General features: G+C 57.6%; 1 protein-coding gene across 1 annotated transcript; it reads right to left on the bottom strand.

The window, feature by feature from the left end:
- Positions 1-3,809: 3,809 nt before the first annotated feature.
- VOLCADRAFT_108540 (uncharacterized protein) lies at positions 3,810-13,451 on the bottom strand (the record flags this gene model as incomplete). The annotated part of the gene is made up of 5 exons (XM_002959221.1): positions 13,245-13,451; positions 8,439-10,244; positions 7,941-8,081; positions 3,962-4,100; positions 3,810-3,883 (listed from the first exon to the last, which is right to left on the bottom strand). The coding sequence occupies exons 1-5, from the start codon at positions 13,248-13,250 to the stop codon at positions 3,810-3,812; spliced, it is 2,166 nt and encodes a 721-aa protein (XP_002959267.1). The 5' UTR covers positions 13,251-13,451.
- Positions 13,452-25,521: the final 12,070 nt, after the last annotated feature.

The raw sequence follows: 25,521 nt of genomic DNA, 5'->3' as shown, positions 1-25,521 counted from the left end.
TTAATGCAGTCCTCCTTCTCTGATGTCTGTCAATCCGATTACCGCATGCACTTTTCTCTCGATCTGCCCAAGAAATAACACAACCCCTCCACCCGTTGTCCTATTGACCTACCGGAGCCCCTCTGACGGGCTGTACGAACAGGGTTATCGCGTCCGCCACTCCTTCCGGGGGTGTGTGACGCCACCGGCATTCCCGACCTTCCACGAGCAGTGGGCATGCTCCGGGAGTGAACCCCGCCGCTGCATAATGAAAACACAGCTTGTTTTCCTGTGCTACCTTGCGCAGTTCCGCGTCTGTCCTCTGGCTCCCCGGCTGTACAGCCTGTAGCCGCGCCTTCAACGGGTCCCAGTTTAGCGGTCACTGAGTGGCTCTGGGACGGTCGCCCTCCCTGGTTCTGCTGTCTCTAAACGGAGGTGGTGCCGGCGGCGGGAAACCTCTCGGTACCGGCCCTGCCACCATTGATGCCAAGCCCGATGGCGCCGGCGGTACCCACCCTGGCGGGCCTTGGGGGCCGCGGACCCTGTTATCCGCTGCCTGGGTCCCCCGCCATGCTGTTGTGTATGACGGCGCCTCTCCCTGCGGTGGATATGGCGCCGGAGAACAACCTGGCTCTCCCCAGGTGTTGACGACAGGCCGGCCCCCATACATGTCTCCGGCCGGTGCTCCTCGGGGGCCTTCCGCCCACTGAGTCCCACTAGGGACTCAATACACGCCGCCGAACGACTGCGGGCCCTCCCCCCCCGGAAGGCTCGGTGTATACCTTGTTCTGGTATACTGCTCCCGTGCTCCGTCTCGGCGTTTATCGACCGCTATGAGCTCCGTTTCCGCCAGAGCTGCCTTAGCGGCGATGGTGAGTCGGACCAGGCTCACTGCGGCTGGGAACAATCCCCGGCGCAGTTCCTGTGCCGAGAATTGGGCGCCGGTGTCTGAGCAGGAAAACTTGCTCCAGAGGGCCGCCAGGAAAACTCGCCACAACGGAATTCCCTCGACCGGGAGTTGTGGCTGAATCTTCTCGCATTCTTCGACCACCGCCGCGCCCCAACCCGGCGCACATAAGGCCTCCGCCATTCGCTGGGACCATTCCTGAACATCGGGCACCCGCGCCGCATCGCTTGCCTTCTGACACGCGGTCGTCATTAATTGGGGAACTGTACACTTTCCCCCAAAATCTGGACTCGCCCCCGGATAGGTTCCCGCCGCGGTTCGAAAGGCTGCTGCCAGTAGGTCTGCAATTTCCTCGATAAGGGGTGTTAGTCCCCATCGTAGCCTCGCTTCTAGTGATTCGTGGATCCATCGAAGCGATCCTGCCCTACTCGCCAGCACAAACTGTTCCAGCGCGTCCGCCAGGCCGATCACCATAAGTTCTTTGCGCCGCCCCACAAAAAGTTGGCGGCCGTCCTCTGAGCCCAAGAACTCTTCGATTCTTAAAGCCACGATCGCTCCTGGGTCTGAGGCCGCGTTGGACTCCAGCGTGCCTCTGAGTGACGTGGCCTTGTCCCCATGTTTTGCCGCCAACGTCTTGCCCAGGGCTCGCCAATCCACTTGTTGCCCGACCTGGCCCCTGGATTCAGACTGGATGTCTCTTTCCGCTTGGGGGACTCCCCATCCTGAGCGCCCACACTCTCACGCCACGATTCTTGCCATCTACACCTTAACCTTATAGAAAAGGTACTAGCCCACCATGGACCACCGAGCGTACACGTGTCACTCGCCCCCACGGCGCGTCCTATCAGCCGTCTCACCCTCCCTCGAGTTCAATTCGAGCTTCAAGTTGACGACCAAACGCCAAGAACCACTGTCCATTTTCGGGACACAAAAAGCGTTCACCACATGATCAACCGCACGAGAGGGGTCTACCCGCGAGATGGCCCCGAGCGCCACCAGGCGAGGCTCCTCCTTCTCCAACCACCAACGGCTCTGCTCGTCTGTGGCAGGAAAACTTGGCAGGTCAAAAGCAGGCGGCGGGCGGTTACCTCGAAACTCCACCGGGACACCATGCTTCAAGACGTGCAATGTGTGCGCATCTGCTCCAATTGCCTTCCAAGCGGCCAGCCGCGCCGAGGCCCTAGCATGCAGGGGCACGGAGGTGGTGGACATATCGGGCTACTCGTGCTGCCCCGGAAACTCCACGCCTGGGGTTGTAGAGCCCATCACCACGCGGAAGGGATGGGACGAAGCGCACACATAGCCACCACCGGTGTGGGCGGACGTCGATTTCCTGATCGGCTGAAGAGCAAACCTTCAGCGTCGCGCCCAAACCTCGGGGATGAGCTTGATGAAATACGTCGTCAAGAGGACATTTAGTGTTGTAGCTGCAGGGGCAAGCTTGTTGGGTCCGGGGTGGGCGGGAGTTGTTGACCCGCTCCGGAGAAAGCAGGGGGCATAAACTGCGTCGCAGAAGCCCTCGAGGAAATGCCAGTCTGTGACATTCCAGTTAGCTATGTAGGATAGCTGTGAGTTGCCTCCACCAGCGGAGTCATGCCTAGCGATACCGGGACATCCGCCGCCACTAGCACTACTAAAGGTGCTTCAATAAGGTGGGCTAACTCTATGGTGCTAGTGCTTTATATTCTCCACTGCACTCTACCCGATGGGTCTCGCTGACGAGCCGAAGGCACAGCGGTGTAGTAACAGAAAGCGCGCCGAAGGCGCGGGACCTGTTTTGTTGGTCAGCGCGCGCTGAACAACAAAAACAAGATAAGCTAACCAGCTTAATGCGCGCAATAAATGACGGCCCTGAGGACACGGGCCGTTGCGAAACAGTTAGGCTAACAGTTACGCATTGGGCCTTACGCCCAACTAACCCAGCTTACTTAACGCAAGCTCGCATTAATGGGTCCGACTCAGAACGCCAATTGACGCAAAAAGCTGGCCAATGCATGCACGGTTATTTAGGAGCGGCAAAACCAGCTCTATCCGTAGCTGGGGCGCCGCGAGCAAGTGTGAAGAGTCCGCATTGAAGGAGGCTTTGTTGCTTAGGCCGCTTGGCCCTCCGATCCATGTCCGTTCAATTACTATGGATGTATATATGGCCAGAAAAGTGGGGAATTCGACGAGTAATTACTGTGTTGAAGGCATTATACGATTTGGCTTCGGAGCACACATATATTCGTGACGACCATCGCCTGGAACAGCTTGTAATTTATATGTGACATAATTTCGTGATGCCGTCACGAAATTCACATCACGAACTTTCCTGTCACTACGGTAGTGCTATTATAAATTTCTGAAGTCCAAGAGCCCGCCACCGTAAGGGCCGGATTAGTTGGGGCGAGCATCCGTATGATACGAAGGGCTCACTTACAACCTTTGTAACGCTCTCCGCCTAAGCGAGCCCCACGCACCACGCACGAACGAATTTAGGCCCTTATCGGTGATATCCAAATTTATTGGAAGCGCGATCGCGCCCCGTTTTATTGTAATAATTTTCCGTGTTCCTGAATCGAGTAATCGTGTTATCGCAAGTACCCGTTAGCATTATGTTTCCTCTCGTACCTGGCGGCTTACCGTGGGGCCAAGACCCACTTACTTCGTCTACTCATCGATTCGTTACCGTTACGCCTGAGCGTGACGATCTCATCGTCCCGCCGTTACACCTGCCGCTGGTACGTTTTGTCTGTTTTCGATGGGCGTCCGTCAGCTTAGTGCGTCCTACGCCTCGGCTCTATTATCACCGCAGGTCTTTCCTGGTAATCCTCTCCCTGCCATGCCTCCGCTTGCTGCGGGCCCTATCCGTCTCCCGAGGTCGGCGCCGCCGCCTTTAGACCCTGTCGCGGCTCTGTATTACTCTGAGTTTACCGGGGACGTGTCAGTGCGGCCGCCGCTCACGGCCGCCTTGCTCTCCATCTACCAGGTGCACCAACGTCAGTGGGTCTCGGAGAGCTGGCGGCGGGTTCAAAGTGCTGCGCGAGAATTCCATGGCTGGTTGCAGCGCCAGTCTCTCGGGCTCACCTTGCTCACCTGCGATCCTATGTCCATTGTTTCGTATCTGGTGGAATGGTGGTTCCCCCGGCACCCTGGGCGTCTGCGGGCTGACCGGCGTCCCAGCGCCAGTGCTGTGAAAGGGGTTATCTCGAGCCTTGCGACTGCCTTTAAGCAGCTGGGCCGGGAAGGGGACTATGACGCCTCTCAAAGCCGCGGGAATCCTTGCGACAGCTCATTGGTGCGGGGCTATGTCAAGGGTTACGGGCGGGACCTTAGTGACGCCGGTTATGTGGAGCGAGGCGCCATCCCTTTGACCGCGGAGAAGTTTCGTCGCCTGGCCTGCCATCTGTGGACTGCGTCCGGCGACGAAGAGCATTTGTTTGCTCGCAGTTTGGTGCTTCGGGACTTGTCTCTATTTGCTTTAATGTGGCATACGTATCAGCGCGGTCATGATGTCGGCAAGCTGGTGTTAAGTGATTTCAGGGATCCGGTGCATGGCCGTACCGCGTACCAGGGCTGGCCGTTACCCCTACCCGCGCCTGACGGGAGTGTCTCTCCCGACACTGTACTACGTATCGAAGAATTAAATACCAGACGTACAAGGGTCAGCGTGCTCCTGCGATGATGTTGCGTCCGGATCGTGATCCTCTCGTCTGCACGCTGCGGGTTCTTGCAGTGTACATGAGCACGTGTACGAGGGCCGGTACCCCTATTACCCAATACCTCTTCCGTCCGGCGGAGTGCAGTGGCCGCGCCTATCGGGAGGCGCCGATGACGACCGAGGCCCTGGAATATCGCCTCGTCGCTCATCTTACCGCTGCTGGGCTATACGGCGGAGAGACGGTGCACAGTTTCCGTCGGGGTGCTTTGCAGCATGCCCAGTCTCAGGGGGTCTCCGATGAGGATCTCATGCGCTCCACGCACATCCGCTCTCTGGGTACTCTGCACCGCTATCTGGATCCTACTAGGCACCTCGCCCGCCTCCCGGCCGGCGGGACGGGGACGGGGCTGGTGGTTTCGGAGAGTGATGATGAGTGATAAGTCTGTGCATGGTTGGTCCTGTCTCACGAGGGTGGGGAGGGAGGGCGACCTCGACTTTTTCTAGTCTTTCTCGTCATCTATTTTCTGTAATCCGTCTTAATAAAGCTTAGTTGGTACCTGTTGTCTGACTCTGCATTCTGTGCTGGAATGGCCAAAACTCGGACTGTCTCGTCCTGGTGTGATATCCGTGGTTGGCATAGGGCCCTCCGTACTTCTGTATTTGGCATTTCTGAAGTCAAAGAGCCCGCCACCGTAAGGGCCGGATTAGTTGGGGCGAGCATCCGTATGATACGAAGGGCTCACTTACAACCTTTGTAACGCTCTCCGCCTAAGCGAGCCCCACGCACCACGCACGGCGTCCCACCCTCCATCCCCCTGCCAACCTAAAACACCCCCAGCCACCCGCGCTCCGCGCGCCCCCCTCTCTGCCTCGCCTTATTCTTGCTCCCACCGTAAACTCTCCCCCTTTCGTAGCTCTACTCTCTCACTCTCGTCTCCGCGTCCCCCAGACCACCCCCGGGTGGTGCACCCGGGCACACGTTATAAGTCATCTATGTTTGCCCCGCGTTGCTCCTCTCCGGTTGGGGTCATGCCGATGTCCTGTGTTGTTCCACCTTGGCCACTCCTGCCCCTCTCCCTCCCTTATTGTTGCCTCCGCGTGACCGTCGATCTCCCCGCTGTTTCATGGTCGCCATAGAATGAAGTACGCCCGCACTTTGTAACGGGGACTCCTGGCACCCGGCGCCCGTGCCAAGGCTCCCGGCCGGAATAGGTGGGGTACGAGCGGCAGGTCCCACTCCTCCACGACCGGCAAGATCTTGAGTAGGGCCACCCACCACCGTGGCCACACCGGGAGAATGACAATGCAGTCCGGTCGCTCGTTCCGCACTTTGTTCAGCACCTTGCCTGCCTGAGAGAACGGGGCGTTGATATACAACAATGGCCTAGGGTTGTTTTCCCCCGGGACCCAAGATTGCGCGAAGGCATCGACACCCGTGCACCCTGGGTTCCATGTACGCGAATAGAAGTTCCCCGGCACCTTGGCATTCGTGGTATCCGCGAAGCAGTCTACCGTCGGTCGTCGGCCCTGCAGGCATGGGCGACTAACCACTCGCTCGTACACGTCGTCGTCCAGTGTCCACTGCCCACTGTCGCTTTCCTTGCTGATCCGATCGGCCTCTTGTTGCATGGCTCCGGTGCGTGGAATCCAAGTCAGTGTTACCTCACAGCCGGCCTCGGCACTCTCCATTAAGAGGTCCCGTACTAGGAACAGGCACTCGTTCGCGCCTCTCTGGCCTAGCAGGCAGAAGTGCGCCGCCTGGCTGTCCGTCTGGTACTGGAGTGTCCGTCCCCTAATACCCGTGTGGAGTCGTGCTCTCAGCCACCTCAGGGCCAATAATGCTCCCTTCAGCTCCCGTTCGGCGCTGCTGAACTTGCCCGCAGCCATGCGTTCTTGCTCTTGAGTGGTGAAGGGGACTCTCATTACTTCTGCGCCCAACTCGGCCTGGGGCAGAAGAGCCGAGAAGGCCTGCTCGGATGCATCACCGGCCACTTGGACTTGAATCGCCGCGGTGGTGCGCCACCAGGCTAAACCGTTCCGTGTCTTCAGGACCATTAGGAAAGCTTTTGCCGCTCGTAGGATTTCGTCGGGCTGTCCCACCGCGGCCTCCCACGATGTGTGCCCCTGAATGGCGCGGCTTACTAAACGACTGTGCAGTGGCGCCAAGGCGACGGCGGGGCTCATGGCCATGACCTTGCCAGCGAGCTGCGCCCCTTGTCGTGCGGTTATCGGCATCTGCTGCTGATCCATCTGGTCCACTAGGTTCTGCAGTGCCACCACCTTATCCTCGGGCACCTGGAACGCCTGTAGCCTGGCGTCGACGATCAGACCCAAAAAGCGGAGCCGTTGGCTTGGTATCATCCTGCACTTTTTGAAGCTCAATGTGAATCCCAGCGCCACCAGGATGAGCACCACCGTTCGGCACAGGAACTTGCACCGGCCTGCTCCCTCTGCGGCACCCGCGTGATCATCGATGAGGAACGTCATCCGAACCCCCCTCTCTCGCAGTGGGCGGAATACCTCTAATTTGAGGTTGGTGTACCAACCGCAGGCCGGCGAAATGCCGAACGGACAGCTGGGCCAGTAATACGTCTGCCCCTGCCACTGGAACGCCAGAAAGCGGTATGCGTCCGGATGCATTGACAGCTGCCAATAACCCGACTTGTCGTCCGTAGCATACATGAAGTCGCCGGATTGGACGTAATGCATCATATCCGTCAGCCGCTCGTACTTCAACGGTTGGTAACGCAGGAACAGGTTGACATACATGGGATTCATACACAACCGCTTCTTGACCCCGTTTTCGACCACCCGCAAGCCATTGACGACCGTCGGCGGGAGAGGCTGGTCCCACAGCCGTATAGCCCCTTGCGACAGGGCCAGCTTTAGCTCGGCCGACACAAAATCGTCGTGCATAGCTGTGCTGCTGTGATTTGGGAACTGGATGGGATGTGGCTCTTTCCCTTCGAAGAAGCGCTGCACCTGTTGGCCGGGGTGTACTTGTTGTACCATAGATCGTACTATCCTCAACTTTAACTGCCGTTGTGGGGCTGACTCTTGCCCAGGCGCGGACACCCCTACGAACTCTAGTCGTACTCCTTCTCTCACCCATTTCAACACCTCTCGTGCCGGCGCCCCAATTCGCCCATCTCCAGACATGCGGAAGTAGGCTTCCCATAGCTCCCCGTGCTGCTGTAACCTTCTGGCTCTGAATGCGTCCGGATCTGGGCATATCGCTCGCAGTTGGCTTTCGAATTCGGCATCGGGTGTATTCTCTACCGCCTGTGGGGATTGTAGGCTCTGCATCCGGTGCCATCCTTGCTGTAGCCGCTCCATCGCTTGCTGTCTGGCGTCGTCTGTTAACGGGTCTAGCTGAGGGGCTGTATATCGAGGCACCTCCCTTACATGATTCACCTGCACGGCTTCCATCCTCGCCAACGGGTCCGTACTCAGGTCGACTATGTCCGCGGCCCACCATTCTACGCGTTCCGTCTCCATTTCCTTTGCTCCGTCGGAGTCTTCTCGCTGTATCCCCACCATCGAGGGTCCGCCTCCCTGCAACCAACAATCAGCCAGGCTTGGCTTGGGGGACTCCCCATCCTGAGCGCCCACACTCTCACGCCACGATTCTTGCCATCTACACCTTAACCTTACAGAAAAGGTACTAGCCCACCATGGACCACCGAGCGTACACGTGTCACTCGCCACCACTGCGCGTCCTATCAGCCGTCTCACCCTCCCTCGAGTTCAATTCGAGCTCTGTCTCAATCGCCGGGGTCTCTTCTTAAGTTCCCATGCGGTTAATGCAGTCCTCCTTCTCTGATGTCTGTCAATCCGATTACCGCATGCACTTTTCTCTCGATCTGCCCAAGAAAGAACACAACCCCTCCACCCGTTGTCCTATTGACCTACCGGAGCCCCTCTGGCGGGCTGTACGAACAGGGTTATCGTGTCCGCCACTCCTTCCGGGGGCGTGTGACGCCACCGGCATTCCCGACCTTCCGCGAGCAGTGGGCATGCTCCGGGAGTGAACCCCGCCGCTGCGTAATGAAAACACAGCTTGTTTTCCTGTGTGACCTTGCGCAGTTCCGCGTCTGTCCTCTGGCTCCCCGGCTGTACAGCCTGTAGCCGCGCCTTCAACGGGTCCCAGTTTAGCGGTCGCTGAGTGGCTCTGGGACGGTCGCCCTCCCTGGTTCTGCTGTCCCTAAACGGAGGTGGTGCCGGCGGCGGGAAACCTCTCGGTACCGGCCCTGCCGCCGTTGATGCCAAGCCCGATGGCGCCGGCGGTACCCACCCTGTCGGGCCTTGGGGGCCGCGGACCCTGTTATCCGCTGCCTGGGTCCCCCGCCATGCTGTTGCGTATGACGGCGCCTCTCCCTGCGGTGGATATGGCGCCGGAGAACAACCTGGCTCTCCCCAGGTGTTGAAGACAGGCCGGCCCCCATACATGTCTCCGGCCGGTGCTCCTCGGGGGCCTTCCGCCCACTGAGTCCCACTAGGGACTCGATACACGCCGCCGAACGACTGTGGGCCCTCCCCCCCCGGAAGGCTCGGTGTATACCTTGGTCTGGTATACTGCTCCCGCGCTCCGTCTCGGCGTTTATCGACCGCTATGAGCTCCGTTTCCGCCAGCGCTGCCTTAGCGGCGATGGTGAGTCGGACCAGGCTCACTGCGGCTGGGAACAATCCCTGGCGCAGTTCCTGTGCCGAGAATTGGGCGCCGGTGTCTGAGCAGGAAAACTTGCTCCGGAGGGCCGCCAGGAAAACTCGCCACAACGGAATTCCCTCGACCGGGAGTTGTGGCTGAATCTTCTCGCATTCTTCGACCACCGCCGCGCCCCAACCCGGCGCACATAAGGCCTCCGCCATTCGCTGGGACCATTCCTGAACATCGGGCACCCGCGCCGCATCGCTTGCCTTCTGACACGCGGTCGTCATTAACTGGGGAACTGTACACTTTCTCCCGAAATCTGGACTCGCCCCCGGATAGGTTCCCGCCGCGGTTCGAAAGGCTGCTGCCAGTAGGTCTGCAATTTCCTCGATAAGGGGGGTTAGTCCCCGTCGTAACCTCGCTTCTAGTGATTCGTGGATCCATCGAAGCGATCCTGCCCTACTCGCCAGCACAAACTGTTCCAGCGCGTCCGCCAGACCGATCGCCATAAGTTCTTTGCGCCGCCCCACAAAAAGTTGGCGGCCGTCCTCTGAGCCCAAGAACTCTTCGATTCTTAAAGCCACGATCGCTCCTGGGTCTGAGGCCGCGTTGGACTCCAGCGTGCCTCTGAGTGACGTGGCCTTGTCCCCGTGTTTTGCCGCCAACGTCTTGCCCAGGGCTCGCCAATCCACTTGTTGCCCGACCTGGCCCCTGGATTCAGACTGGATGTCTCTTTCCGCTTGCCTGCCGGCGGCGGATGACCCTTCAGCTCTAGCCTGTCGTATGTCCTCCGATGCCGCCCTCCTGGCCCGAGTCGTCCGCCCGGGTTGCCTATCTTCGTCGCTGCTACTCGCCGATTCCCCACTGCTCGAGGAAACCGACTGCTCCGGTAGTTCTCGGTCAATTTTTCTCCGCTCCCAGGGCCGCGCCTTGCGTTTTAACAGGGTGACCTTCACGGGCCCCGGCAGTCTAGCGGCTCTCCCGGGTACCTCTGTAGTCTGCGCCTGAGCATGCCTTGATTTTTTGGGGCGTCCTGCTCCCCTCACGGCCTCCATGCCTCTGGTTTCCTGATGGGCCAACCAAGTACATTCGAATCAGCCTTCGCTCCTCCTCGTACAGAGAGCTGCGAAAGCCTTCTTCCGCCGCCTAGCTGGAAAACCTTCCCAGGCGAGGGCGGTTGGTACGCCTACCGCGTTAAATTATGGCTTTCCCACACCTTTCTCGAGCAACTACCCTTATGGTCTCCATCGGTGGGTCGACCCGTGGGTTCTATAGAGGACGGTAACGGCTTTCTACTAACTGTGACTCGTTCTGTGTCTCGTTCGTGTCAGGTACTCCGGGTCCCGTGTCTGAGACGTGTCCCTCCCTGTCTCCCTTCAACAAGGGCGCCGCCTTCTGCGATCGTTGTTGACATACTCCTACATCGCCACGCCTGTAAACCCGCGAGCCATCACGGCGGGTTCCTCAATAACGCTACCCCCTGCAGCCTCTTGTGAGCCGAACTCCGCGGGCCACCTCGGCGGTTTGCTACAATGACGATGCCTTCTGTGGTCGCTGTCTACAAGTTCCCCTGCCAAACACCTTCGGTTCGGTGTGCCGCCGCGGTAGACTTCGTGATCGCGTTGCCTTCCCCAGCCGCTTGTCGTTTTTTTTTTTTTTTTTTTTTTTTGCGGACGATCCCAGCCGTTTTCTCCAAGCGCACCGCCTTTCGCGTTCACTGTTTGTATCCTCCTAGGTCACGACGCCTCCCTCTCGGTGTGCCGCCGCGGCGGGCTTCCTACGTGCACTGCCTTCCGCGGCCGCTTGTCATGGATTCGTGCCTCCCTTAGCGGACCGTCGCTGCGGCTTTTCTACAAGCGCCCCGCCTTCCGCGGTCGCTGTCTATATGCTCCATAATCAAAGCCTTAAGTTCGGCGTGCCGCCGCGGCGGGCTTCCAAAGCGCGCTGCCTTCCGCAGCCGCTTGTCATGCATTCGTGCCTCCCTTAGCGGACCGTCGCTGCGGCTTTTCTACAAGCGCCCCGCCTTCCGCGGTCGCTGTCTATATGCTCCATAATCAAAGCCTTAAGTTCGACGTGCCGCCGCGGCGAGCTTCCTACGCGCACTGCCTTCGGCAGCCGCTTGTCATGCATTCGTGCCTCCCTTAGTGGACCGCCGCAGCGGGTTTTCTACAAGCGCCCCGCCTTCCGCGGTCGTTGTCTATATGCTCCATAATCAAAGCCTGAAGTTCGGCGTGCCGCCGCAGCGAGCTTCTTACGCGCACTGCCTGCCGCGGCCGCTTGTCCTGCATTCGTGCCTCCCTTAGCGGACCGCCACAGCGGCTTTTCTACAAGCGCCCCGCCTTCCGCGGTCGCTGTCTAAATGTTCCATAATCAAAGCCTTAAGTTCGACGTGCCGCCGCGGCGAGCTTCCTACACGCATTGCCTTCCGCAGCCGCTTGTCATGCATTCGTGCCTCCCTTAACGGGCCGCCGCAGCGGATTCCTACAGGGGCCCGGCTTCCGCGGTCGCTGTCTTTATGTTCCTAAATCAATTCCTTAAGTTCGACGTACCGCCGCGGTGGGTTTCCTACGCGCACTGCCTTCCGCGGCCACTTGTCATGCATTCGTGCCTCTCTTAGCGGACCGCCGCAGCGGATTTTCTACAAGCGCCCCGCCTTCCGCGGTCGCTGTCTGTATGCTCCTAAGTCAACGCCTTCAGTTTGGCGTGTCGCCGCAGCGGGCTTCCTATGCGCACTGCCTTCCGCAGCCGCTTGTCGTGCATTTGTGCCGCACTTAGCGGACCGCCGCAGCGGCTTTTCTACAGGCGCCCCGCCTCCCGCGGTCGCTGTCTATATGCTCCTAAATCAACGCCTTAATTTCGACGTGCCGCCGCGGCGGGCTTCCTATGCGCACTGCCTTCCGCAGCCGTTTGTCATGCATTTGTGCCGCACTTAGCGGACCGCCGCAGCGGCTTTTCTACAAGCGCCCCGCCTTCCGCGGTCGCTGTCTATATGCTCGTAAGTCAACGCCTTAATTTCGGCGTGCCGCCACGGCGGGCTTCCTACACGCACTGCCTTCCGCAGCCGCTTGTCATGCATTTGTGCCGCACTTAGCGGACCGCCGCAGCGGCTTTTCTACAAGCGCCCCGCCTTCCGCGGTCGCTGTCTATATGCTCCTAAATCAACGCCTTAATTTCGGCGTGCCGCCGCGGCGGGCTTCCTACGCGCACTGCCTTCCGCAGCCGCTTGTCATGCATTTGTGCCGCACTTAGCGGACCGCCGCAGCGGCTTTTCTACAAGCGCCCCGCCTTCCGCGGTCGCTGTCTATATGCTCCTAAGTCAACGCCTTAATTTCGGCGTGCCGCCGCGGCGGGCTTCCTACGCGCACTGCCTTCCGCAGCCGCTTGTCATGCATTTGTGCCGCACTTAGCGGACCGCCGCAGCGGCTTTTCTACAAGCGCCCTGCCTTCCGCGGTCGCTGTCTATATGCTCCTAAGTCAACGCCTTAATTTCGGCGTGCCGCCGCGGCGGGCTTCCTACGCGCACTGCCTTCCGCAGCCGCTTGTCATGCATTTGTGCCGCACTTAGCGGACCGCCGCAGCGGCTTTATGATGTAGCTGTAGCCCGTCCGCGCGTCCGAAGACTCCGGGTCAGTCCACGAGTCTTGACTTCGACTTTCGTATGCTTGCAGACTTCTTGAAGCCATCCTGTCGGCCTGTTTTGCTCTTTGTCCTTTACGCATTCACACGTTGGGTATCTGTTCTGTTGGTAGGTATCCTTCACCGGGCTGTCCGGCGACTCGCGAGGATAACAGGGTAAATCCGGCGAACTCAAGGCAAAGAACGCCAACCAAGTCACTCGCGACCATTGCCAACCAAGAGCTGCTCTCGGCAAAACGGTCTCCTAGCTGAAGCCTAGCCAACTGTGGGAGGCCGAAATAACACTCCCTTTCCTACTAACCGACGGACCTCGCGAACCCAATTAGAATTCACCCCGCCCACCGATAAGCAACAGGACCCACTATTCAGGAGCCTCCACTCAAGGCCGAACCAACCCAACCACCCGCGCGGTGTTCGCGCGCTTCACTTACTTGCATGGATGTCGTCGTCCCGCAATGTTGATCCGCGCGCCGCCGTTGTTGTTGTCAGCTCATATATATAAGAGACGGCGTCCTATTGTAGGCAAAACAAAAGATAAAGGCAATCGAAGATCGCTCGTCAAGCGACTTGCGACCTCGACTTTTTCTAGTCTTTCTCGTCGTCTATTTTCTGTAATCCGTCTTAATAAAGCTTAGTTGGTACCTGTTGTCTGACTCTGCATTCTGTGCTGGAATGGCCAAAACTCGGACTGTCTCGTCCTGGTGTGATATCCGTGGTTGGCATAGGGCCCTCCGTACTTCTGTATTTGGCAATTCTCCCATTGTGAGACCCGCTCTACAAACTGAGTATGCACACGTACGTATTCGCGTATATATTATAATATATCATATATCATAATAGAAATTTTGCGTGTTCCTTGCGACTTGCGACTTGCAACTTGCGACTTGCGACTTCAGCAGTACGCAAGACCGCACTTCGCCTCGCATCCCGCAATTTGTTATGCAACCAGCCATAAGTCTATTTCTGTGCCTGAGCCTGTGTCCCGGGACGGTTGCGCTTTCATGGCACCGGCAACTGTGGTGGCGCCTTCCAAGTTCAGTTCAGTTACCTTGCATATAAGAAATAAAACATCACAGTACTAGAGAAGCAGTTTGTTTGAGGAAGTACATGAAAGCGGTACCAACTAACTCCAGGGTGGGGCTGACTTCGAGTCAGGGCCCCCAGGACTGCGTGCAAAGATTTGACTTTCCGCCGTACCGCACGCGCGAGAAGTGCGGAACCAAAATCCTCCCATCCGCGAAACCAGGCTCTGCTTGCGGATGCGGACGGAAACTGTTTTCGCAAATTTACGCTTTCGCAAATTTCCGTTCCCGCTCGTTCCCTGGTTGAACTATGTGGCGATTGCAAGGCAACTCACAAGAATGTTACCGTTTTGACTACATTATTTTACGTATCAATAGAATAGTCATCGTCCGGGAGCCAGTCCAAGGGTGAAGGATAGATGCCCCGAGAGTTTTGGCTCTGCCCCTTTGGACGCTCACGTTTTGCATCCCCATAACTCTTACGTAAAAATGGCTTCCACACCCCCTCGTGGGGCCCAGATTCCTGGGGGAGCCATGGCCTCCCCGCCGAGCGGGAGGACAAATATAGAACGCAGGACTAGCCTTGAGCAGCAAGCTAAATTGCAGTTACAACTTACAATTCTCCGAATGCCATCGTGCAAGCGGGCTGACCTGTTTGATTCGGAGGATTTCGAGCCTACCAAGCTCATCAACCAGCTCTACCCGGATGGTGCGCAATTCCCTTTCACAAGTTCTGAAGCTGGGATAAAACTTCCATTCCGTGGGCGCTAGATTCAGATGCAATTCTCTTCGTTGCCGACGTTCGTGCAGAGTCAAGCCTGACCGATCTTGACAAGTTCGTCACGGTCCTTAAAAAACAGGTAGGCACTGCGAAGTATCTTGGTTGGCGATCGCTAACATTTACGATGTCCTCTCCACGATTCTAACTGCCAACAGATTCAGCAAGTGGACCAGGAGATTTTCAACGCAGTTCGGTCACAGGGTGGCGCGCATGCCCGTGCGAGGTAAATAGCGCTGTCCTCCATCTGTTGCCCCCGGGGTTGGGGGGATCGTGGAGGGAACGGAAGGGGGGGAGGAGGGGAAGACAGGGTGAGAGCGACACCCCAACCACTGCTTGTGCACGCACAGCATAATGCCTCTCCGCTGTACTACAACCCATATATATTTTATAATGCTGAATTTGGGTCATCTGGGTCATCCACTGATTGCTATGTGCCATACACCCCGCCAGGTCCGGAAAGCGCACGTACATGCCCCCTGTCCTCACACCCCACCGCTGGGTTTACAACATCGACCAACATAAACCCCACCTCTGCTACACCAAGCGCACACATGTACCCCCCTCCCGGCGCGTCCCCCCACCCACCCAACCCCACACAGACACTGCTTCATTCACCAATGGTTCACCTTATCCTCCTCCCAAAACACACATATATACACACACAACCCCCTTTCCCCCCCCAACTCTCGCAGACAGGACCTGACGGTGGCTCACGGCCAGATCGAGGAGCTGTTCACCAAGATTCGCGACATTCAGCGCAAGAGCGAGGAGAGCGAGGTCACCGTACAGGAGATCTGTCGGGACATCAAGAAACTGGACTACGCCAAGAAGCACCTCACCAACTCCATCACCGCGCTGAGGCGCCTGGCCATGCTTACGGCGGCAGTTACGGGTGCGTGTGTTGGGGTGGGCCTGGTGGGCGGAGTAAAAGGGGGTGTCGGGTGGCACGCATAGTGTATGTAATGTATGTATGTGTATTGATTAACTGAGCCGAGAGGCGCCATTGCTGCTGGAGATGTCGTACACACATACACACACCACACGGACCTCACGTCCACCCCACCTCATACACACACAACCCCCCTGTCCGCCATTAATAATAATGATATTATTAATAACACCACACAGACCTGGAGGCGTTGTGCGACCGTCGTGATCAGTACCGCAAGTGCGCTAACCTCGTAGAGGCCGTACACCAGCTCATGGAGTATTTTCAGCAGTACGAGGCAATATCAAAGGTACGGCAGGGGCGGATAAAGGCGGGTCATCGGGGAACTGTGTGTTCGTGTGAAAAAAGGAAAACGCGTGCGAACATGGACCTGTTTGGAGAGACGCGAGGGGGTGTGGCCAACGCCATGTCAGCATGTCTGTCTGTCTGTCTGTGAGCGTGTGTTAAGGGGCGGGTACGGGCAGCTGGCAGGTTTTGTGTGTATGGGGTCCCCGTCTTCCCCTCCACCTAAACCCCTTACCCTTCCTTTTGCTCTCTCCTCCTCCTCCTCCTCCCCCTCACACCCCCTTACCCCCTCGCAAGGTTCGTTCTATTGCTCTCCGTCTGGCGGCGGTGGAGGCCAAGTTGCAATATGCCGTACTGAACGATTTCAAGATCCTGATCGGCGGCCCCGCCAACGACGGCCTCAAGATGCCCCCGGAGAACCTGGAGCGGCTGGCGACTGCATGTCTGGTGGTGGATGTGCTGGGGAAGGAGGTGTGTGCGTATGTATGTATGTATGTACACGTATATATGTATGTACCCCCACCCCCCACGGGTCGGTGACATGACACCGCTTGGGCCTCACCTCACCCACCCCCTGGGGGCAGTGGGCCGGTGGGCCCTCTTGAACGGTGCGCCCTCTTGAGTGCGGCATGGTGGTAGCAGCAGATGCTCACTTTCTCTCTCACCTCCTCTCTCACTTGATGTCCGCCCCCTCCTTTCCCTGGAACTCTGGAAAGCCCGTTTACCAGATTTCCCCTTATGGTTTTGTGAAAATTCAGCTGAGGTCATTACCATGGTGCACCGTTATAATGCAGCACAACTTCCCGTCTTTGCCAACTTCGCACAACCCATCTCACCCTCACATGATCCTTCTTCTGCTTCTGCTAACGTTCTTCCTTTACACCCCGACTTCCATCCAGCTCAGGCTCATGACTTTACCCGCTTGTATACTAACCTGCCACACCACCTCCTCCGTACTGTCCTGGAAGAGCTTATCCACCATTGCTTTCTCTTCGCTAATGTCACGTGCTTGTTCGTCCGCATGTATCCTCCCAAACCTGGTGCCGCCCTCCCTTCCTTCACCGCCGAATATTGTGAAGGTCCTACCCCTGCACACCGTTACTCTTCATACGCCGATGGTTCCCAGACCGTGTACTTCTCGGTTCACGACCTGGTTACCCTCCTTACTGCGCTTTTTTCTGCTACTTTCATTCGCTTTGGCCCGCACCTCGTGCAACAAATCTGCGGTATCCCCATGGGGATATCCCCAGCCCCTTATATTGCTAATCTCTTCCTCGCTTGGCATGAATATAAGTTCTTACAGCAATTTTACTCTTCTACTACCTCTTCCCTTAATAAAATTATACTTAAATCTTTTCAGTTCACTAAACGGTACCTCGATGACCTCCTCTCCCTGGGTAACCCTCATCTTTCTTCCTTCCTTTTTCACCTACCCGAATCAGTGGGAACTAACTCTTTGCGAGGTATTTATCCCCATCAACTTGAAATCCCAGTTCAGCAACACCCCATTAATAAAACCCCTTTCTTAGATATCCTCTTAGTCCATTCCATTCGTAACGGCTGTAGTTGGTATGATACACATCTTTACGATAAGCTACAGCAATCAGCTTTTTCAGATATTCGCCTTTCGCGCTTTGTGCATTCTTCCTCGTCCGTTAATGAAGCAGCAAAACGAAATATTTTCATCAGCCAATTTCGTAGACTACAACGCATTATCACGGACGCTCACAATTTTGCGTCTTCCGTGGCTAACCTCATGGCACAACTCATTGCTCAAGGCTACCCGCGACGACGCCTTGAGATACAATGTGCTCAACAACTCTTTTACTGGCCACAACTCTTCTTAGTTCAACGCCGTAATGGCTTCGATATCCTAGCTCACATCCTTCGCATGCTTCATACCCTACTTCCTTCTTCTCCTTCCCCTCTACCCTGCCCTTAGTTTTTATTCTTCTTCTCTCACTGCCCCTCTTACGCTAAAATTTTTTCTTTTTAGGCACCACGGAGCTGCATGCAAATGCTCCTGGTGCGCACGGTTTGGCGGGAGCCATATGTGGCCCCGACCCACGCACTGTTTTTTGTTTTTAGTTTTTGTTTCTTATTATTACTTCCTTTTTTGCTTTCACCCTGTTTTGCTTTCACCCTGTTTTGCTTTCACCCTGTTCTGCCGGCATATACGCCGTCCAACGCGACATCCCGTCCCATGCGTCATCCGTCCAATGCGTCACTAGGTCATCTCGTACGACACCACCTGGGTCGTCCTACGCCGCCTTTGCAATTCTTTATTACTTCCTGACTTTTCTTCCATTTTCATATAGTTTCATTAGGTTTTCTCTTTCCAGCTTCCCCGGTCAGCAAGTTTTATACGCCTTTTCAGCTGCATCTGCATGAGTTTTTGTTTTTTTCGTTCGCTGCTCACGATTTTGCTACCTCTCTGCCTCGCATCTGCCTTTGCCCGCTGCTCCTGCTGACTGGCCAGGTGAGTCCATAAGGTGGTTCGAGCTTCTTTGGTATTTCGCGTTGGCGTCGGTAGGCTAGCCGGAATAGTTTAGTTTGGGTCGGTCGGGTTAGTCGCGCGTTCTAGTTTTTTTGGGGGGTTGGGAGGAACACTTGCATACCGGCAGCCTTTCAGTATCAGCAATGCAGCTTTCTCTCCTGGCCAGCAACTTTACATCACTTCTACGTCAAAAATTTTTATCTCGCCGCCTTCACTACTTCTTCTACACCTACTAGTTTACGGTTTGGCTATTATATTTCTGGCGGCTTAGGTAGGTAGGACTTCCAACTTCTACGTCAATTCTTCATCCCGAGGTTACAGTCGTCACAGTCGCCACGGACGCCTTTCGGTCAGTTCTTTCGGTTGCTACTATCTTGCTCTGGCAGCAGCTTAAATCGCGTGTGGTTCGTCTTTCCCTCCTTTCCCTCTTTCCCCTCCTTCCCCCTGTCCCTCCTACCCGGGGCTTCCTGCCTACCTGCCTGCCGCCCAGGTCCAGGACCAGGTCATGGACTGGCTGTGCGACAGGGAGATGAGCATCTACCAGTCCGCGTTTGGGGGCGCAGTGGGCATGATGGTGGGTGCAACCGCGGCGGCTGACGACCGCGGTGCCGCAGTCGCCGCCGCCCATGCCACGCGGCTGGACAAGTTCGAGCAGCGGTTCGTCTGGTTCAGGGAGCGGCTGAAGGAGAAGCGGGAGGTGTGGGGGGTGTTCCCCCAGCATTGGAAGGTGCCGCAGGTGCGAGATTTTACGGGGGCGGGGAGGGGGCGGGGAAGGAGGGAGGAAAAGAGGAGGGGGGGAGAAGGAGGGGGGAGGGGGAGGGCGGGGGAGCTGTATAGCGGCTGGTCTGGGAAGGATGGTTTTGAGGTGGTTACTGAGAGATGGTTGTGGTGGTTGGAGAGAATAACGGTACGGCGGGTGGCACATCTGAAGGTCTTTGGTTGGTTGGTTTGTACGAGTTAAAAAAGGCGGGAAGGGTGTGTGTATGGAGGACGCATCATCTTAGTAACCATTGAGGTGACATCCGTGCGTTTCCTTTGCTGTTTATGCACGTGCGTGTGCGTGTGTGGGTGTCTCTTTTTTGTCTCTGTTTCACTCCTGATCCCCCTGTATACCCCCCGCCCCCATCCGCCCCATCCGCCCCCTCCGTCCGCATCTGCCCGCGGCCCCCACACTGGCCCCCCCCTCAGCACACTCCCCCTTCCCCCTCCCGCCCTCGCTTCAATCGCCAGTGGTTCGTCTTACCCTCCCCCCCCTCCACACACACCCTCGTCACCCTCCCAATACCCTCCCTCATCACCCTCCCTCGTCACCCCCCCTCGTTACCCCCCCTCACCCCCTCTCCCCTCCAGATGTTATGCCTCACGTTCTGCAAGATCACGAAGGCGCATCTGAAGCGCATCCTGTCCGACGAGGAGGCGCTGGCGGGGCTGCGGAGCGACGTGGGGCCGCTCCTCAAGGCGGTGGTGGCCACCAACAGATTCGAGCGGGACATGGCGGCGCTGTTTGGCGGGGGAGGGGGGCGGCAGGGAGCAGGAGGAGGAGCGGATGACGGGGTGAGAAAGAGGGGTGTGTGTGTGTGAGGGTGTGCGGGGTGGGGTTAGGGGGGTTTAGGGGGACGTTGGTAGTGTTACCCGGCAAGGGCCCGCTGCTCCCGGGCGGCGGCAGAGCGGTTGTTCGTTATGTCACGACCTCAACCACGTCCTCATCCAACACACTGTTCCCCTCGCCAGCACCAGCACCAGCATCCAACCGATGAAATCGATCCTTCTGTTCCTTGCACCATATGATTTCACATACCCTCACATCCACACCCTCACATACATACATACATACCCCTAACTGGCTCAGGACGATGATTCCGATCCGGGAGGCGGTGGCGGCGCCGACTCCATGAGTGCGAGTGAGGCGAGGAGGCGGCTGGAGAAGTTCAGGGCGCGAATGAAGGCCGAGCAGCAGGCGGCCAGGGCGGCAAAGGACCAGCAGCAGCAGCAGCAGGCGGGGACGGCGGTGGCGAGGGTGAGGGTGGGGGGCAATGGGGGGGATGGAAGTGCTGGGAGTGAGGGCGGGGGAGGCCCATGGAGGCGCGGGGTGTGAGCAGGGGTGTTGCGGGGGGAGGGGGGAACCTGCGGGGCGGGTGAAACACACACCCGCTGTTGTTTTCCTTGCTGTCTTCCCTCCACCTCCACCTTCATCTCTCCAGCTGCTACTGCGTCTCCACCTCCTACCACCCTCCACTCCACCCAACCCTCCCTCCACCCCGTCCCCTCCAACCCTCCCTCCACTCCCTCCACGTCCTCTCTCACATACCCACCCACTCCACCCCTCCAACCCCCAGGCGGGTGATCGTGTCCGCGAGGCGAGGGAGGAGGTCATCAAAGAGGTGTTTGAGGGGGCGGTGAGTGGTATGTATGTATGTGCGTATGGTGCATGTGTGTGTGGTGGCCGGGAGGGAGGTCTGACGGTGGTTGGGTGGGTCGGCTGCCCACTCCCCTCGACACTTTCTTTTAAATCACGCATCTGAGACCTCAGACTTGTCTATCTGCCTCATCTCATAGTTAAGAGGGGGGTAGGACGGTATGTATGTAGGTCGTGTCAATGTATGTCATCATCCCGTAAACCCCCCCCCATCCTCTCTTGCGCTTCTCTTCCTACCAACTCCCTCTCCTCCCTTGGGCCTTTCTTTTGCGTTGGATAGAACGTTCGTGTTTGCGTTCTTTCCAACCCACTTCTCCATTTCTACCTTCTTTGCGTTCTGCCGGCGTACACGTCGTCCAATGCGTCTTCCCGTCCAATGCATCATTCCGTCAGCTCGTACGACACCTTCTGTGTCATCCTGCGCCGCCTTTGCAATTGTAATTTTTAGTTCCTGCGTTTTCTTCCCTTTTCATAGAGTTTCTTTAGGGCTTCTTATTCCCAGCTTCCCCGGTCAGCCAGTTTGATACTCCTTTTCAGCAGCATTTGCATGCGTTCTTGTCTTTTTCGTTCGCTGCTCACAACTCTCCCACCTCTCTGCCTCGCATGTGCCTTTGCCCGCTGCTTCTGCTGCCTGGCCAGGTGAGTCCATAAGGTGGTTCGAGCTTCTTTGGTATATCGCGTTGGCGTCGGTAGGCTAGCCGGAATAGAATAGTCGGTCGGTCGGGTCGGTCGGGTCGGTCGCGCGTTTTAGTTTGGGGGGTTGGGAGGAGCACTTGCATACCGACAGCCTTTCAGTATCAGCAAATCAGCTATTTGTCCAGGCCAGCAACTTTATGCCACCTTTACGACAGCACTACTTTGCTACTTTTCCGCCGCCTTCACAACTACTTTTCTACACCTACTTCTTTACGGTTTGGCAATACTATTTCTTCTTTTTTAGTTCTGGCGGCTTAGGTGGGTAGTTTTTCCGACATCTTCTTCACTTCGTCATCCCGAGGTCACGGTCGCCACGGACGCCTTTCGGTCAGTTCTACGTTTGATACACTCTTGCCCTGGCAGCAGCTTCAATCGTGTGTGGTTCGTCTTTTCCCCATCCTCTCCTCCCCGCCCCCGCCCCCTCCCCGCCGTTTCCCCCTCGATTCAGGATCATCCTGTTCCTGTGTACCACTTGATTTCGGTCATTGTCGTACTGCTCTAAAATTCATTCTCTTTGTCTACACCCCGCCTGACATACATACGTACATACATACATACAGATATCTGAGGCGTTCGAGGGTGTGTTGGTCCAGTACTACGTGGACCAGGAGGAGCGGGAGCTTCTGGAGGCTCTTGACGGGGCGGTGCGGGAGGAGGTGGAGCGGAGGTGGCTGCCGGACGAGGAGGAGGGGGTCGTCACCGGCAGGGGGACACGGGTGCTGCAGGTAGCTGCTGTCGCTGCTGCTACTGGGGGGGAGAGGGGGGTGATTGCGGTGGTGTGTATGTGCGTATATGATGGGGGGACTCGAAGGACAACCACCCTAGTGCTGCTGCCGTACTTCACCCCCCAAGTTAACAGAAACACACATATCGGTTTGTTTTGGTGCACCTGCAGCATACATACACATATACACACATACACACACGCCCTCCCCATACAAGCCCCGAGACACCGGGCCCCCTGAAGCCCCTTAATCCCCCTCCCCCCCCTCTTCCTGCCCCGCACAGAGCGCCAACAAGATCTTCTTCCGGATCCGCGCTTCCCTGACTCGCTGCTCTAAGAACGTGAGTCGCGGCCCCACCCTGGTGGCGCTGGCGCAGCTCTTCCGCCGCGTGCTGTCCGGGTACGCGGCGGAGCTGATGCGGCGACTGCCCAAGACGGCGGCGGGGGGCACCAGCGCCAACCCCGCGGTGGTCGGGGGCTCCACTCACTGGTGAGGGGAGGGGAGGGGAGAGGAGGCGGGGAGGGGGAAGGGAGGGGGAGGGGAGGGGGAAAGGGAGGGTGGATGTGACCTAGTGGTAAGGGACATAAGGTGGGTGGCATAGAGGGGTTTTGTACGGAGGTGTGGGGGATGTCTGGAGAGAGAGGGGGCTCGGGGAAATGGGCGTGTATGTACACGTACGTATGTGTATATGTGTGTGTTGGGGGGGGGGACGGGATGCGGGGTTGTCCTGTCGCGCCCGCACACTCACCCGTTTCATGTCGGGAGATCCCCCCCTCTCACTACCCCATCTACCCGTCCCCCCGCCCGCTCGTCCTCCCGATGTGTAGGTATGTCCGCCTGAGCGAGGAGGACGAGCGTGTGGTGTGTTGCCTGCTGGCCACCGCGGAGTTCTGTCGCGACACAACGGAGGGGCTGGGGGGGGCGCTGGCCAAGGATGTGAAGCCCCACTTCGCGGACAGGGTGGACTTCGGGGAGGTGGAGAACGCCTTCGTGGGGGTGGCCACGTAAGGAGGGGGGCTCTCGGAGGGGCTGGGCTGGGGGAGAGAGGAGGGGGGGCTGGGCTGGGAGAATCCTAAATGCAAGGCATTCAGCAATGAGCTGCCTGACTGCCAGAAGGCGGCTAAAGTCCGAAAGTGGCCCCAGTGAGCCCTCTTAAGCGATGAAGGGCATGGGGAAGGGGAGGCGCTAGGGGGCGGGATGTGTGTGTGTGTGTGGTAGAGGAGGGTTAAAGGTGGGGAATGGGTTGCCGCTGCTGCTGTTGCTGCCGGTGTTTACTCCATCCACACCGCTAGCCAACCCCCCCGATGTCTGGTGCCGTACTCTAGCTCGTAATTTGCGTCGCACCCCCCCTCCCCCCCACACACACACTTCGTCTTTCCCCCCCCACACTCTTCCTCGGGACGTATTGCCGTCCTCCGTCCTCCCCCCTCCCCGCCCCCCCTCCCCTCCTCCTACCCTCCTGTTCAGCGCCTGCATGAACGTGTTGGTGTTGGGGATCAACACGCGGCTGGACGGCCCCCTGCTGGAGATGACGTACCTGAGGTGGGACACCATTAAGGCGACCGGGGACGAGTCGCCCTTCGTCGCCGCCATCCGCAAGGTAGTGGGCGTGTGTGTTGCATGTATGTGTGTGTATGGGTTAACGCGGAGGGGGAGGGGAGTTCGCATGGGGCTATGTCGGTGGGGTATATGCACGTTGACGCAATCGGTTTGGGCCGGTTCGGGCCCTTCCCCCCTCACCGTTATGTTGGGGTTTCTTCGGCTTACCCCTTGTCGTACGGGTCGGGTATTGTACGGGAGTCACGAGGTGCAGGTGTGCGTCTTTATGTATTTTCGGGGGACCAAGGAGATCACCTATTTGGGCAAATGACCTAGCTCCTCGCGGGTGTGTTGGGGCCTCACCTGCGTTGCCAACACTCCACGGCACGCGGCGTGATGACGTTGGCCGAACAACAAAACACACATACACACATGCCGCGCCCGCCTCATACCACCCTCCCCCCCGCCTCATTCGTGGTTTGTCTTCCCCTTGTCTCTTCTTCTTGCAGCTGCACTCGCATGTATTCTTGTTTCTTGATCGCACCCTGCTCACAACCTTGCTGCCCTTCTGCTTCCCATGTGCGCTTGCCGCTACTTCTGCTGCCTGGCCAGGTGAGTCCGAAGCTTCTTGGTCAGTTCTACTCCTGGTACACTCTTGCCCTCGCTCACTCGTTCGTGGTTCGTCTTTCCCTCTGCCTCACCCACCCGCCCCCAGGTGCTGTTGGACTGCGCCCCCCCTCTCGGTGCCGGTCTGGAGGCCGCCAATCTGTCCTTCATGTGCGACAAGGTGGCGCGGATGTTCGTCCCCCGCCTGCGCGAGGCCATATTCCGGCTGCGGCGCGTGGCGGACGGGGGGATGATGCAGCTGGCCATTGATATGGATGCGGTAGGGACGGGGAGGGAGGGAGGGAGGGGGTGGCAGTATGTGTATTGTGTGTGCAGTGTGTGCAGTGTGAGCATATGTATGTATATAGAGAGTTGATATCATTTTTATTATTTTTTGTTATTACTAATATTTTAATGTTAACTATCATTGTTATATATATAGTAATAAGAGAGGCACATAGAGAAAGGAGGGAGGGGTTTATCAGAAGGGCTGCAGGTTTGGACGAGATGCCACTTGCGGGTCTGGATGGGTGTACACGAAGCGTAATGGCTTGGAAGCGACATGGCTTCTTGTGGTGGCCTTAAAATGGATTTACCATGTAGTGGAGTCTGAGCGCAGCTGCAGTGGCAGCGACCTTGACAGCAGGAGGGGATCGACCCAGAACCAGCGGCTCTACACATCATTTAATAGACATATGGGGCTGGTATGATTGTCGAGCCGGTTGTTGCCCCCGAACAGTTGTGGACCCCGCACAACTGCAACGGGGCGGAAAGTCCGAAGACGGGAGCGGGGGTTAGAAACTCGCACTTGCCCCACTGCCGCAGGTACAGCGATCTCTGTTGGAATTCCCCCGGGTGGCGAGATCCGCCAGAGGTGAAGGATCCGCTTCGGAGCCGGGTGGCGAGCAGCAATATGATCGGGTATGTACGACAACAGGAAGGCGTGGAAGGCCCCCGGAAAGGGGGGAAGAAGGTGCTGGTTGTGATGAAGGGGGGGTAGAGCTTTTGGACTGGTTTGAAGAACGGGGGGCTATGGACACTGTGTGTGGCGATGTGTGTGGTGATGTGTGTGGCGATGTGTGTGTGGCTGTACACCCTCCCCCATTTCCCTTTCCGGCCTCGTCTCGCCATCGAAACCGCTATTCAACTCGAGTCATAGCATTGGTAAAAATATATATTCCTGATGCGGTAT

This window comes from Volvox carteri (genome assembly GCF_000143455.1).
Source record: "Volvox carteri f. nagariensis unplaced genomic scaffold VOLCAscaffold_138, whole genome shotgun sequence".
NCBI lineage: Eukaryota > Viridiplantae > Chlorophyta > Chlorophyceae > Chlamydomonadales > Volvocaceae > Volvox > Volvox carteri.
This window is presented reverse-complemented; position numbering and strand designations above follow the sequence as displayed.